General features: G+C 45.4%; 1 protein-coding gene across 1 annotated transcript in view; it reads left to right on the forward strand.

The window, feature by feature from the left end:
• MTF1 (metal regulatory transcription factor 1) overlaps window positions 1-15,767 on the forward strand; it is a 35,813-nt gene that overhangs the window by 5,950 nt on the left and 14,096 nt on the right. Inside the window, exons 3-6 of the mRNA XM_080801219.1 lie at window positions 10,496-10,734; window positions 11,654-11,785; window positions 14,137-14,210; window positions 14,661-14,797. Of these exons, the coding sequence (XP_080657345.1) occupies window positions 10,496-10,734; window positions 11,654-11,785; window positions 14,137-14,210; window positions 14,661-14,797 (582 nt within the window). The remainder of the gene's footprint in view (window positions 1-10,495; window positions 10,735-11,653; window positions 11,786-14,136; window positions 14,211-14,660; window positions 14,798-15,767) is intronic.

Genomic DNA, 15,767 nt, shown 5'->3' on the forward strand with positions numbered 1-15,767 from the left:
GAAGGGTACCATGAACACTTTGTTCAATCTACTGTGGATTTAGCTCGCTGTACTTTCATCCCACCAGTCTGTTCGTGAAACCTACATGGAAGAGTCTAGAAACTTTAAAAAAATCAGTTGATGCGGAGTTCGTTGGAGATGGAGGACGACGGGTCAGTGGCTTTTAGTCTTTGAAAATGTTACTGAATGACCAGGCCTTCAGGAGACTTGCCTTCCTGAGGCATCATCTTACCTTAGCTTTTGCTTCAACAGTGGTGGGGGTGGGGAGGCACTTAAATCCTTTTAATTGGCCTAAAGAGGGCAATGTTTATGACTGTTTGATAATACTTCTCATGATTTCTGTACCCCCTCTTTTCCCCTTTTTAAAAACCCGGTGTTTTCCTTCCATCTCCACGTCTAGGTGTTACTCTTGAGAAATCAAATCATTTGATAACTAGTTAGTCTTCTTGGCTTCCCAAGCAGCTTATTTTCTGAGTCAGATTTTAGCCTGATTTTCCTGTTTACCCTGGATTGTTCTTTTGTTTCCTGTAGTGTGTAGTTGGCTTACCTGTTACTTCACTTTTTCCCCTTTCGCTTGTCTTGCGTAAAAATAAACCAACCAGAACTTGGCTACAGATACTGTCTTCTCCTCCTTCCACAGGCCCACTGGTCATTCTGACTCTAATTTCTTGTATCTTCTTCTCATACTTGTCTTAGCCACCATCCACCTGCGGGTATCTTTGAGAAGTTTCCAATCAAAATATGTCATTCTACACAAGTCAGCATTCTAAAGGGGGTTGCTCCTTTAATGCCCTGCTCTGGGTTTCTGAGCAGCTGTGTTTCCTTTTGTTGGTTCAGGTAGCCCATGATTTCCCAAACTTTTTTGCATCCCTCCCTTTGCGAGAACCTGCCAGGACTCTCCAGTTACCTGTTCATCCACCTCTGTACAAACCACACTGGTAAACATAATGTACCCCTGTGGCTAGCAGACCCTGCCACTTTTCTGCTCGATAGCTGACCAGGAAGTATGAAGAAAGCAAGGAACCCCATACCAGTTATTTCTTCACGAGGCGCCAAAGTATTCTGGTGCGTTGACTGGAAAAGAGTATCTTTTTTTCCTACCAAGAAGCACAGTTACAGAGATGCTTTGTGAATTAGGCTGCTTGCTATATTAGTCAGGGACACTCCAAGAGGAGTTTTGTGGGGTTTTTTCCCCTTTAGTATGACAAATTTTAAGTATAAGAAAAGAGGGAGAATTTTGATTTTAGTGTTTTGCAATCGCCCTTTGCTTTGGGAGACCTAGTTCCAATTTCATTCCTCATTATCAGCCCCTCAGGCAGTGGAATGATCCACTCTGACAAACCTGAATATTGCTGACTCTCCCAGAGGGGAGCTACTTGCTTTTAGTCTTCGCATACTGTGATTACATTTCTTCCTAGGCTCCCTTCTGAACTCCCACGGAATTGCCATTCAGAACTAGGACTCTTGCTGCTTGAAATTCTGGTGTTAAGGAGCCCTTCACTCTTTCCACAAGCTTTTACTTATGGAGTACCTACTTTTGTCAGCAATCAGGAAGGACAGAGAAATAGTTCCTGCCCTGAAGGGCTGCGACTCCAGCAGGGAGACTGCCAGAGGCTGTATGTGCGGGGTTGGGGGGGTGGGTTGTAGGAACCCAGGGCAGGAAGCATTTTCCATTTACCACGGGGAGAAGCCATCTCTGCACTTCCCCACATGTATGTATGCATGCGTGGTGGTAGCTCTCCATAGCCGTGGGCACTTGCATCATTGAAGCCCCCTGGCCTGGAAGAGGGACAGAGTGGTTTTGTGTACATACTAGTTTTATAGCATGGTGCTGCAGGAATAAACAGGTCTCAAATTTACATTTTATATAAGCTGTACCTCTTGGTTATTGCTAACATTTTGGTAGTGTAGGACATTGGAAAAAGAGCCCGAATTTTAATGTTTTTCCCTTTTGAAAATCAAGCCTATTCTTGAAATTGTTTCTTCTGTGATGTGCAAAGGGATAATTTAGACTTAGGTTCCATCTTTGCTCTGCTTTATTCTGTGTGGCCTTGGGCAAGCTGCTCTGTTTCCTCTTTTGTAAAATTGAAATAAAAATATCCCGTTGCATTTTGTGAAGATTAGATGAGATTTATTCATATATAAATATACAGCAGTATGTGCATAAAACATTGAGCCCAGTGTCTGGTTTACTGTGGTTGTTCAGTGAATGCTCATTTACTCTCTCCCCCTCATGGGCCCACGGGTTCTTAAAGGAAGTTCAGAGGTAATCTCCTGTTTAAGAAGAGGTTAAAGTGGCCTTTGTTAGGAACTCTTTGGGAAGCATTTTTTTTCTGAAAACAAGGAGACAGCCTGCAGAATTCCCAGTAACCCCTGATTAGCTGAGCTGTTGTATTAATATCGCTGTGGAATGTGAACCGCTGTTTATAATCAGGACAACAAGTTTGTAGTCCTTCTGTGGGGTTCTGTGTACACCAGCCCTTGCACAGGTAATCCGTTCCCTTTGACTTCCCTAGCACCCAGCCACTGAAAGTTACTCCCATCAGTGGGCAGTTGGAGCACCAGGCAAAAGATGGGGACTCATTAAAAACAACAACAACAACAAAAAAACCCCCACCTTTTTAATTGCGAGATAATTGACATGTAACATTATATTAGTTTCAGATACACAACATAGTGATTCAGTATTTGTGCACACTGAAATGATCCCCACAGTAAGTCTTGTCACCACACATAGTTGCAGTGTTTTTTCTTACTGTGATAACTTTTAAGACCTATTCTCAGCAGCTTTCAGATGCACTGTATGATACCATTACCTGCAGTCATTCTGCTGTGTGCTACATCCCCATGACTTACTTGTTTTATAAGCTGAGGGCCCCTAGAACTAAGGATCGAGGGCTCCAGGTACACCGGCTGTGGTGAGAGAGCCAGACGGCCAGCATCTGCAGAGCGCCTGCGCTAGGGGCTTCAGCATGGCTTGTATGTGATCTTCAGAAGAATTTATGAAATAGGTACCGTAGCCCTCATTTTACAGGTGAAGAAGACAGGCTTAGTCTAGCAGGTGATAGACATGAGGTTTGAACCGAGGATGTTCTGGATGCCGGAGCCTGTGCTGTTCTAACATAACACACCACCTTTGTAAGGACAGAGGGGAGATGGAACCACCGAGGCCTGTTAGCCGTGAAACGGGGCAGCAGGAAGGCGTTTGTTCTGTGAGTGTAAAAGGCTGAGGTGTGGGAAGTACTGTGTGACCCCAGCTCTGGTGGTAGGCAATGGGAGGCCTGATGAAGAAATGAGGTCAGTCAAAGCTCTTAAATGTCCACTTTGAGGGGCGCCTGGGTGGCTCAGTGGGTTAAAGCCTCTGCCTTCGGCTCAGGTCATGATCCCAGGGTCCTGAGATCGAACTCCGCGTTGGGCTCTCTGCTCAGTGGGGAGCCTGCTTCCTCCTCTCTCTGCCTGCCTCTCTGCCTACTTGTGATCTCTGTCAAATAAATAAATAAAATCTTTTAAAAAATTTCCACTTTGTGCTCTGTGGTTGCACATTGTACAGTAGAAGAAATGAGATCAGTGACAGCCTGGGAACAGAGTTGGTATCTGGGAGATGGGTGGGAAGTCTCCAGGGTTGGGGAGGAGGAATGGGCAGCTCCAACAGCCATCAGGACCAGGCCAGTCGTTGATTTGTGAGAATGTTGTGCACTAGATGCTCAGGACCAGAGACTCCCTCATCGAGTATGGCGCTGGTAAGGAGGGTCACATCTAGTTCTCTTGGTCTCTCATTTCTTTCTCCTCCAGCAGAAACCCAGCCTTTTTTCCTTTCTGGAAATTTTTAAGCTTTTGTCTCTTGGAGTCCAGTGTTTAATTTTCTCATTTTTGCTTGTCTCATTTACCTTTCCTTCTCTGATTCTGTTGACTTAACCAGGCAGTCATCTTTGTTAAATATTTCTGTATTCTAGAACTACTCAGAACACCTTGTAAACCAATATCAGTTCTCTGAAAGCTCATGCTTCTTGCCCATTATAACATTAGACCCCGTCCTCAGTGAGCCTACCTGCATCCCCCCTCACCCCGTGGTCTTTAGCTTAGTAATCAACAAGTGTTAGAGGTCACACAGGAAAGTTAAGGTGATGCAAGTCTTCAGCTCTTTTAGAGAAATGCAGTCTTTATTATCCAGTGGAATCATCAGTGACATTAGGCCCATATTATACACAATGCTAGTTAATTTTGAAGGTGAATTATGTGTCACCTCTTTCTTTAGATTCAGCTTGAGCATAACTTCTTTTGAGAAACCTTTCTCAGTGGCCCCCACATCTAAGTTAGATTCTTTCCCCTGTACTTCTGTTCTCACATCCATTATCAGCCCAACTTCTCATACCGTATTGGTCTTACCTCTCTGTCATTTTGATTTTCCTTCTGACATTGAGCTCCTTGAGAGCACGGACTGGTTTTGCTGTATGCGTAGAACCCTGAACAATATAATCCCTGCGACGTAATTTTTTGAAAGCATGATAAACCTTACTTGTATTTAAATATACCATGTGTTGCAATACCTCTTCTCTGTAACCGTGAAAACTTACATGTTTTTTGCAACTTCCTGTTCGGATCCAGTTTGAGGAGGTTTAGTTTTCCCTTTTGTGAAATTTGGTGCTATTTAAAAATGATTCTGAAAGACCCAGAATAATGACTTTCATTTATAGCCTCCCTCCTGATGGGGTAAGAGATTACTTGTCTGTTGAGCACATTAGCAGGGAGCAGGCATTGGCTTTGTCAGTGGGCCCGTCTCCCCAACCTTGAAACACAAATACCTTCCCCAGTCTGTGTCCTCTCCCAACTCTCTCTCCTCTCTTCTCAGCCAGGTTCCTTGAAAGAGTGGTTATATTCATGGTCTTTAGTTCCTTGCTTTCCCCCAACTATTCAGCCTGTTACATTTTGGCTTCTGGTCCCACCCCTCCAGTGAAGCTACTCTTGCTGGGGGGGGGGGGCGCTTATGATCTAGTGAGTCAGGCGAACCCAAAAAATGCTTCAGTAAGTCATCTCTGCTACATTTGACCTAGTTGACCATCCTTCCTTTGTCATTTGTAACCCTTTGTCACTACTTTCCTCAGCATTAAGTCCTGCTGGTTTGTTTTGTTTGTGTTATCATTCCTTCATTCATTCAACAAATGTGAATGTGGTGCCACTCCTCCACAAGGCCAGCCCCTGAGGCTGTGACCAACACAGATATAGGCCCTGCTCTCATGGAGCTTGCAGTCCACCAAGCGAGTAGCCATTCCTGTGTTTAACTCAACAAGTAGTTATTTAGAGCCTCATGTTCTCCACCTACTGCTGTGCCCACCAACTAAAGAGGTAATGATGTCAAGCAGTTCCTTGAGGAAGGAACTTTTAATGGAAGCTTGAGTTGGCCAAGTGGAAATCCTGGACAGGAGTAGGGGTTGGCAGGGCAAGGAGACAGGGAGGGGTAGTAGTTAATGATTGAATGCACTGTTCTTTTTTTTTTTTAAGATTTTATTTATTTATTTGACAGACAGAGATCACAGGTAGGCAGAGAGGCAGGCAGAGAGAGAAAGGGAAGCAGGCTCTCTGCTGAGCAGAGAGCCCGATGCAGGGCTCGATCCCAAGACGCTGGGATCATGACCTGAGCTGAAGGCAAAGGCTTTAACCCACTGAGCCACCCAGGTGCCCCTGATTGCACTGTTCTTATAAAGTGATCAGCGCAGTCGCATCTTAGGAATGAGAGTCTGCTCTCATCAGCTGCCATCGTTGACGGGCTCCTATGGAGACACGCTACTCCTTTATTGCAGCTTCTCCTTCCTGGTCGGTGACTATTATGAAATCTCTGCCTGGCGGAACTCGAGAGGTTTTTCAGTCTTGATGGGAAATCAGGATATAGGCATGAGAGGATAGTTAATAATACAGGCTAAGTGCCACAAGGGAGGTATAGTTTAATATGATTGGAATTCAGAGAAGGGCACTGTCACTTCCACGTGTATTGATCCTGGAGCACCTTGGAAGTAGTGAGGCCTGAATGGAAGGGAGAGAGAGACTCAGAAAAGCAGAGAAGGAAGCATGCATTTCCAGCAGAGAGAATGGGGAGAGAGCAGAGGCAGGCGAGTGGGGATTCATTGTGGCAAATAGGGGAAGGGGGTCCTGTTGCCTCTAGGCTCAGATAGAGCCTCCTACTGGGCTAGTGGTGGAGTCATGTGGGGTCATGTGGGGGAAGGCGGAAGAGGACCTGTGGAGGGGTGACTTGACTATCAGGCAAAGGGATGTTAGCATCTGAGCATAGAGGTGGCATGTGGAGAACACCCTTTTAGAACAAATCTGGGAACGATTGGCTTCAGACCTAGGCACTGAGACACGAGAACACCTGGACTGGTGGGTCAGTCATTCAGTTCAGCAAATTTTGACGGCGCACCTCCTGTGTAGCAGCGGTAAGGCTGCCGAACAAAAAGTGAGGGAGCACTTGTGCAAGATTGTGTTGGGGGTTGGACAGATGAGACAGGGAGTAGGAGGGGAGATGGGAGGAGTTAGGGCTCCTCCTTTCCCCACACCCACAGGTTTTAGGGTCTGGCAGACTATAGCCCACAGGCCAAATCGTCCAGATGCCTGTGTGTGTAGAATGGTTTTTACATTTTTAAATGATCTGTTTTAAATCAGAAGAAGAATGGTATTTCATGATATATGAAAACTATATGAAATTCAAATCCCACTGTCCATAAATAGTTTTTCTGGAGCACAGCCTGGCTCGTCCACTCATACATTGTTTATGGCTACTTTCACATAGTAGCAGCAAGGTCAAGTGGTTGGAACAGAGTCTGCATGGCCCACAAAGCCTTAAATATGTACCATTTGGCCCTTGATAGAACCTTGTACGCCCTTGAACATACCTGTCCTTACCTCAGTCCCTCTCGGTTCTCAAGCTACCTGTGCCTCTTCCCATCTGAGGCTTTTCCCTCTACCAGCCTTTTAAATACCCTTCTCTTCTTTATATTCCTCTCAGGTCCTCAGCTTCTCTTTTTTCCCAGGACCTTTCTCCTTCCAAGTGTGCTCAGGACCTACCCTACTCAAAAAAAAAGAGAAAGAAGGAAATGGGCATCAGCTCAGAAGTCCATGCACTCTTGCTCCTGCTGTCCATCTCTCATGTCTGCCTCCCGTTCACCTTCGATTTATTCACCTTCTCCCAGATTTCGGGCCCCAGTAGTCGGTGAAAACTAGACTTGCTAAGTCATTAGTGATTCCTAGCACTGGATCCGGGAGTTTCCTCAGTCGCGGCTTCCTTACTTTCTCGGACATTTCATGTTTTGATCATTCTTTTTCCCTGAGATCCTTTCTCTGTTGGCTTCTGTGCCATCGTTGTCCTTGGCGACTCTTCCTGTTTTCCCCGCCCCCTATCCCCACGCACCGTAGTGGCTTCTCTTCTTTTACCAGCACCTTACACATTGGTGACTTACCGAGGTCTAGCCTTTGTCCTCTTACAAGAGCTGTTATTTTATTGTATACCTATGATATGCCTGTCACTAAATGCTTTATGCAAATTATTCCTGATCCTTACAACAAACCTAAAAAGATAGGTTTTGTTTCCTTTATGTTATAAATAAGGAAAGTGAGGCTTAGTATGCTTAAGTAGTTTTCCCAAGATTACACAATAAGTGGCAGAACCCGAGCCTGCTTTGGTATATAGGCAAAGTCAGCTGTGTGTGCCCATGACTCCTGCCATAGGCTTTCCTTTCAGCTTCCAGCCTGTATGTCTATCTACTAGAAGTTTCTACCCGGAAGTCCTGGCAGCACTTCACAGCCAACTCATCATCTCTTCTCCACCCTCCATCCAGCCCCAACTTGGTGGCGTGACCATCTGTTTAGTCATCCAGGCCATACTCTTGACCTCGACTTTGCCTCCCCCTAACCCCTTCCGCTTCTCAGTACCCAGTTGCCGCTACGGCCAGTCATTTCTCCCACGTTTTCTGTTCTTTTACCCTTCCACTCCATCTTCCACCAGGCTGCCAGAAGGATCTGTCATAAACCGCAGATCTGATATGTTGCTCTTGGTTGAAATCCGTTGGTGAGCCCCCATTGTTCTATTCTTCTACTCCATGGCTTGACTAAGGAGGCCTCACCTTATTTTTCTAGATCCTTCTCCTTCCAGCCTCTTACATGCTACAGGTATGTTTGTGGTTCCCTGTACCAGCACACCTATTCCTCTTTCCATGCAGTTCCCAAGGTGTCACCTTATTTTTTTTTATCTGAGAGGGGGGTGCAGATGGAGAGGGAGAAGCAGACTCCTTGCGGAGTCTGTGGGTCTCAATCTCACATCCCTGAGATCATGACTTGAGCTGAAGTCAGATGCGTAACCTACTGAGCCACCCGGGCGCCCTGTGTCTCAGCGCTTTCTAGAATGCCCTTCTCTTCCTGGTTTATCTGCAGAACACGTTTTCAGTTTATCCCTAAAACAAACAGGGAACTGAAAAAAAAAAAAAAACCTTCAGAGAGAGGACCTCAGCTTCTTAGACTTTACCACTTCCAGTCTTTCCAAGAAGGGTTAGGTTTCCCCTTTTTATATTCCCCAGCCCCCTTGGGCAAATATCTGTTGTCCGGATCAGCACAGTTTGTAATAATTTGTGCACATCTGCCTCCTAAAAATTGGCACTCCTTAAAAGCAGCGATTTTTGTCTGGTTCCTTTGTTTATCTCATATGGTATCTAGCTTGTTGCCTGGGACCTGCTAGTTCAGTAACTGTGCAAGGAATACTAACGGTGTAGCTGGAGATGCGACTGAGGCTTTGGAATCAAGGTCAGGTCAAAGGATGGAGATGTCGGGGAAAGCTGAAGAGTAGACTGTGCTAGCACCCTGTGTGTACAACATCACATCTCTTACTGCGGGTTCTCACAAATATTTGATCTCATTTCGTTCCACTCTATAGCACCGTGAGACAGGCAGGGCACGCATTAATACTCATTTGAGGGGTGCCTGGGTGGCTCAGTGGGTTAAAGCTTCTGCCTTCTGCTCAGGTCATGATCTCAGGGTCCTGGGATCAAGCCCAGCATGGGGCTCTCTGTTCAGCAGGGAGCCTGCTTCCCCTGCGCGCTCTTTCTCTGCCTGCCTCTCTGCCTACTTGTGATCTCTCTCTCTCTGTCAAATAAATAAATAAATAAAATCTTTAAAAAAAAAATACTCATTTGAGAAATAAAGAACTGAGGCTCAGCGAAGCAAAATGACCTGCGGAAGGTCTTGAACATAAGTGCCGAAAATTCAGTCTCCTCCAGCCACGTCTGAGGCTGCTTCCCACTGCACCGGGGCAGGCAGGGGAGGGTCTGGGAGGGGAGCCATACGTTCCAGAATAAACCTACATATCACTGGGAAGGGAAAGGCGTGGCTCGGAGGAGGAGGAGGAGGAGGAGGAGGAGGAGGAGGAGGAGGAGAAGAAGGAGGAGAAGGAGAAGGAGGAGAAGAAGAAGATAAAGAGAGCTGTGTGGAATTGCTGTGCTGTGAAGGACAGGTTTTCGGGAGGGGAGGGCGATGGGAGAGGTTTGCAAATAAGGGAAGGCAAATGGCGAAGGATGGAAGGGTTTGTCCACTGGGAAGTGCAAGAGAAGAATTTCATGCAGTGAAAGCAGCTTGCCAAGTTCTTAAGGAGTATGTGGGCATCGAGGGAGATGGAGGCACACATGTATGCCACCCTCTCAAGAAGTTTGGCGGTGAAAGTGAAACCGAGAGGCTGGCATTTTGAGAAATGTCATATACCAGCAAATACTCTGAGAAACTCTTAATACAGTATTTTAGTTTCGTGGACTTGAAACTTTGCAGTGGAAGCTATGCTAGGGAGATACTGCTTGATGACTGAGTATATCAGTGTCAGGGTGGTTTAGACCCAGTTTAACATTGGTCAGTTCCAGTCAAGGTGGGCTGCCATAAGGCAGGGTGTTTAATCAAGCCTGAAAACAAAGCCAGGGGATGCCTGGGGGGTGCAGTCAGTCAAGCATCCAGCTCGGCCCTTGTTTTCGGCTCACGTCACGATCTCAGGGTCAGGAGATCGAGATCGAGCCCTGCGGCAGGCTTCGTGCTCAGCGTGGAGTCTACTTAAGACTCTCTCTGTCCCCACCCCCTGCACACACAGCCTGAGTCTCTCTTTCTCTTTCTAAAATAAATCTTAAAAACAAAAAACAAAAAACAAAGGCAAAATGTTATTTTGATATAGGTGATTGTGATAGTATGGACCCACCTTTAGATGCCAGATGTATACTAGAGTCTGAAAACCCCTTTAGCATATTCATTTAGAATATTCATCTGCCTATAGGCTTATCTCATCCTCATGACTTACTCTTTGTTCTGGCGTGATTCCATCAAGGGGAAGATTCCCTTGCTTTGTTGCTAGAGGTGGTTTTCTGTGCTTATGATAGGAACCTCAGTGTGTCCTCCACATTTCTTGGGAGCCAGACTCTGGGAGGAGTTAGGCGTTGGGCAGCTCTTTTGTCCTGTTGATGAGGTGTCCTTTGTCTGCCAGGTAAAGCGGTACCAGTGCACCTTTGAGGGCTGTCCCCGCACCTACAGCACAGCAGGCAACCTGCGCACCCATCAGAAGACTCACCGAGGAGAGTACACGTTTGTCTGCAATCAGGAGGGCTGTGGCAAGGCCTTCCTCACCTCCTACAGCCTCAGGATCCATGTGCGAGTGCACACGAAGGAGAAGCCATTTGAGTGCGACGTGCAGGGCTGTGAGAAGGCATTCAACACGCTGTACAGGTCGGCCTCTTCTCCAGCCCCTGCCCTTGTGATTACAGAGTCCTCCCCTTGCCCAGTGCAGATGGGCACTTCTAGTGCTTGAAAGGGCACAGCTGGGGGGGCACCTGGGGGGCTCAGTCCATTAAGCATCCAACTCTTGGTCTCAGCTCAGATCTTGATCTCGGGTCCGTGAGTTCAAGCCCTGTGCTGGGCTTTGCGCTGGGCGTGGCACCTACTTAAAAAAATAAAAAAAATAAAAATGAAATGCACAGCTGTGCTCTCCCAACTGTTTAAAATTCGCTGGAGGAACTTGTTACTTAAAGATTGACCTATATGGGGTTGGTTACAAAGGATAGTACATTTCGTATTCAGATTTGCCTCTCCCAGAGTGACATACTGGCCTGGGGATTTTAATACTTGCACTGTTACTTCCCCTTGGCTCAGGATCTTGTCCAAAGGCTTCTGTCATTTTCTTTCCTTCATCACCTTGAAGTTAACTTTTTTCTACCACACTTTGGCCAGTTCTCTTTTACGCTGTTTATATCAGGAGACTCCTGTTAGTCCTCAACTTTGGCAAGAGCTAACACTTAGGAAGCACTCACCCTGCGCTAAGCACTGTTCTGAGTGTGAATCCTCACAGCGCTGATGTGTAAGCAGAAGCAGAGAGGTTTTGTAACTGGTTGGAGGGTCCCCACCCAGTAGGAAGTGGGACCAGGATTTGAGTCCTAGGCAGTTTGGCTGCACAGTCACACTCCTACCACTAGGCTACATACTTCTCTGAATTTCTCTTCAAGCAAGAAAACTGGGGATACTAATATATTAAGGATATAGAGTTCTCACATCCTGGATCCTGAAGCACGTTAAGCTGACAGGGGTGGGGAGGCTCTGTCCTACATTATGCAAATGCCGGAGGGACTTTGTCTCTTGGGCTGTCTCACAGGCTGAAAGCACATCAGAGGCTTCACACAGGGAAAACGTTTAACTGTGAATCCGAAGGCTGCAGCAAGTACTTCACCACACTCAGCGATCTGAGGAAGCACATCCGAACCCATACAGGAGAAAAGCCATTTCGGTGAGTCGAACTGCTCTCTGTTTGTCGCTGACCAGGTTGCAGCTGGATGTCTCCATGGGCCCTGACATTTTTCGAAGCAGAAAGAAAATTCCCTCTGCTAGTTCTTTGGTGGCCGCAACCAACTCCTGCATACAGGAGGGAGTGGTGATGGGTTCTAAGAGCATCCTTACTCGGGACCCTAGTGATGGCCTTTCTGCCTCAGGCTTTCCCTTTCTCAACAGGCATTTGTTGAAACTCACTTAAGGTGGGAGGCACTTTTATTGGTGCTAGAGAAATACTAAGACACATGCTCTTCTCTTGGGAATGTAGTCTGATGAGAAAGTACTAAGTAACAGACCGTATGAGAACAAGGTGCACAGATGACTTCAAGCACAGCGGAAGGGAGAGCTACCTAAATATCTAGGTGGGGGAGAGGAGGAGATGAGAGGGGAGATGAAGGGTAAGAGTGCAGGTTTTTTATTTTGTTGCGTGTTTAGTTGTTGCCTTGTAATCCATCTGTATACACACACATATAGGAGCAACCATTTTTGTTTGTATTTCAGTCTATACATACCTGTGCCCGTGTGTATATTGAACACATCCACGTGTAAATGTGTATGTAACCTTGAAGGGAGGATGTGTATCATCTACCTTCTCCGCTCATAGCATAGAGTGTGGTTCTGGGCATTCAGTAGGGGTTCAAAAACATTTTGAACAAATGTTCAAATTTTGAACAAAATGATTATATGACATTTTTTAGGTAAGATAATCAGCTTGTAAGGATTCTCCCTAAATACAGTATAGATGTATTAGTGAAAATTGCTCATAAACATTGTCTCTGAAGTGTGGCAGGAAAGACTGCTGTTACATGCATGGCATCACAATGCTACCTTTCCCCTCTCAAGTCACTCATCTCATCAGGATCCTTAGGCAGTGCCCTTGTCTTCAGGGGCAGTCAGCTATTTTTTTTTTAAGATTTTATTTATTTACTTGACAGAGCAAGAGAGCACAGGCAGGGGGAACAGCAGAGGGAGAGGGAGAAGCAGACTCCCTACCAAGCAGGGAGCCCAGTGTGGGACTCGATCCCAGGACCCTGAGACATGACCTGAACTGAAGGCAGACGCCCAACCATCTGAGCCACCTAGGCACCGCATGGGGCAGTCAACTCTTAAACATCAACTGAATGGAATTGTGTTTTAAAATTAGAGTTTCATTCCTGAGTCATAGCCCCTCTAACAGCAAGAGTATTTATTTAGTTAGTTAGTAAGTAAGTAAATAAGTAAGCTATATGCCCAACATGGGGCTTGAACTCACAACCCTGAGATCAAGAGTCACATGCTCTGCCGATTGAGCCAGCCAAGCACCCCTAAAAGCAAGAGTATTTAGATTCTAGTTGGTTACTCTCCAGATTCTGGAAAGCTTGGGTTACTTTTTCCCCCATAGGGCTGTTGAGGGACTCTTAATTTTTATTCAATCACATGTATTTTTGTGATGATTGAAACTGCTAATTTTTCTTGAATATTAGATGGGAATTTAGACACATGATTATATATAATTAAGAAGTAAAATGCTCCAGAGAAGCTTTCTATTTAAAGAAAGAAAATATTTTGGCTTACAAGAAAATGCATTCATTCATATAAATAGTTACTGAATGCCTGCGGTATGGAAGAACTACAGCAGATATAAAGGACTACTTGGACCCTGCCCTCAAAGAGTTTCTAATCTAGAACAGATAACGAATGTATACCCTTAAAGATAAAATAAGATTGGAAAGGACAAGTGCCTTAAAAGAAACTCAGAGATAAGTGCCTCAGGAGTTCTCAGGAGGGAGAGATTACTTATAGCTCTGGTTATCAAGAAAGTAAAAGAGAAAGAAGTAGATCTTGACACTGAAGATTATAAATAAGTCATTACGGCCATTATACATTACATATTATGTGGTCAGTGTAGTTGGGACTGATTTTGTTTTAGTGTTACATTTTAGGCTTCCTGCCTATGTGAGAGCTTCTGTACCTACTATTGACATTCCTAGTATCCCACTGGCAGTAGATTTTCTGTATCAGCTCTGATCGACAATAGAATTCTGTTAAGTAATTCATCAAAAGGCTTTCATTGTCAGAGCTCTCAACATGTGACTTGCTTGTAGGACAAGAAATATTTATCCTGGACCATCAGTTCCCTCTGTTCCCAGATCTGTCACTTTTTCCAGCGACCTGTCTTCATTTCCCATCTCTAAAATCAATTTCCTCGATCAGATCTCTGTGTTCTGAACATGTGTTTTAGTTTGAGCTTGTATTTATAAGAGATGTTGAAGATAAAAGACCTATTTCCCATATGACTGCTGTTTCTTTTTGCTTAAACAACTTCCTTAGGTGTGATCATGATGGCTGTGGGAAAGCATTTGCAGCAAGCCACCACCTTAAAACTCACGTCCGTACACATACTGGTGAGTTTAGGCTGATTTGTAGTTTTTCTTTTAACCTTCATCAAGCCAGTAAATATCTGTGTTTCTCTTGGGACTTGTAGAGCTTCCTGGACGGAGCAAACCTAATCAGCTTAGCCTTCACCTATAATGTTTGAGTTTCTTTCAGAGGGAAAAAGATCTAAAGGTTGGACTCAGGAATCCAACCTTAACAAGTGAAATCAGTGCAGAGATTCTCAGAAGAACCTGTGGTGGGGGGGAATGAATCTTCTCTTTAAACTTGCCAGGGGCAAGCTACGTTTACTCTACATTCAGTTTCAGGACTGGGATGGTTAACGTGTAATTTGTCCAACTTGTAACAGCTGTTACCTGAACCCTCACAGGGATATTTACTTCTCTCTGTTAGGGAAAAGTAGATGTCTGAATCGAGTGAAATGACTATGGAAATATTAACACTATTTGTCATTCTTGCAGGTGAAAGACCCTTTTTCTGCCCCAGTAATGGCTGTGAGAAAACATTCAGCACTCAGTACAGTCTCAAAAGTCACATGAAAGGTCACGACAATAAAGGACACTCATACAATGCACTTCCAAATCACAATGGGTCAGAGGTGCGTGGTGTTTTGTCTCTTGTTTTGTTGTTGTTGTTTTTTTAAAGATTTTATTTATTTATTTCACAGACAGAGATCACAAGTAGGCAGAGAGGCAGGCAGAGAGAGAGGGAGAAGCAGGCTCCCTGCCGAGCAGAGAGCCCGATGCGGGGCTCGATCCCAGGACCCCGGGACCATGACCTGAGCCGAAGGCAGAGGCCTTACCCAACTGAGCCACCCAGGCGCCCCTGTCTCTTGTTTTGATCTGGGCAACACAGAACAGCAACAATTGTTTGTGTGTCAAAATAAAAGGTCAAAAAGTCTTCTCTGTGTATCCGACAGTGAGAGGGAAGAAGTCAGGGTCAAGATCTGTGTCTTTGTGATGGGATGGTGCAAGCTGGCAATTTGACCCGGCGCCCTGTGCTTCAGCTTTTGATTTGGCTCTGCCTCCTTCCCATCAGATACGGTGCAAGAGGCACCTTGTCACCAGAGGTCTCACATGGGTCAGCCAGATGCTCTGCAAGTGTCTTATTTTCTCACTTGTGTTTGTGAAACATCTGTACTTGAGTTTGAAACGCAAATTAAAGCTTTGCTTCATAGATCTGTTTAATCTGTCATTGGAGAACCAGGCAGAATCTGGAAGGTTTCTTGCCCTTTTGAATTGTCTGTAGACCAGAAGGTTTGAGAGCCACTGATGGGAGGTACTGAACTGCAGAGCTTTCTTCTGCAGAGTTTTAGACAGTTGGTCTGTTCTTTGCCAAGGCCATCTACCGTATTTTCTTCTCTGCAGCTTCATTCTGGAGAGGTCCTGGGAGAAATTTGCTGTTTTTACTTCTTCTTCTTCTTCTTCTTTTTTTTTTTTAAAGATTGATTTATTTATTTGAGGGGGAGAGAGAGAGAACAAGCACATGGGGAGAGGGAGAGAAGCAAACTCCACTAAGTGTGGAGCCCGACACGGGGCTCAGTCTCACAACCCTGAGATCACAACCTG

The sequence above is a fragment of the Martes martes genome (genome assembly GCF_963455335.1).
Source record: "Martes martes genome assembly, chromosome: 4".
NCBI lineage: Eukaryota > Metazoa > Chordata > Mammalia > Carnivora > Mustelidae > Martes > Martes martes.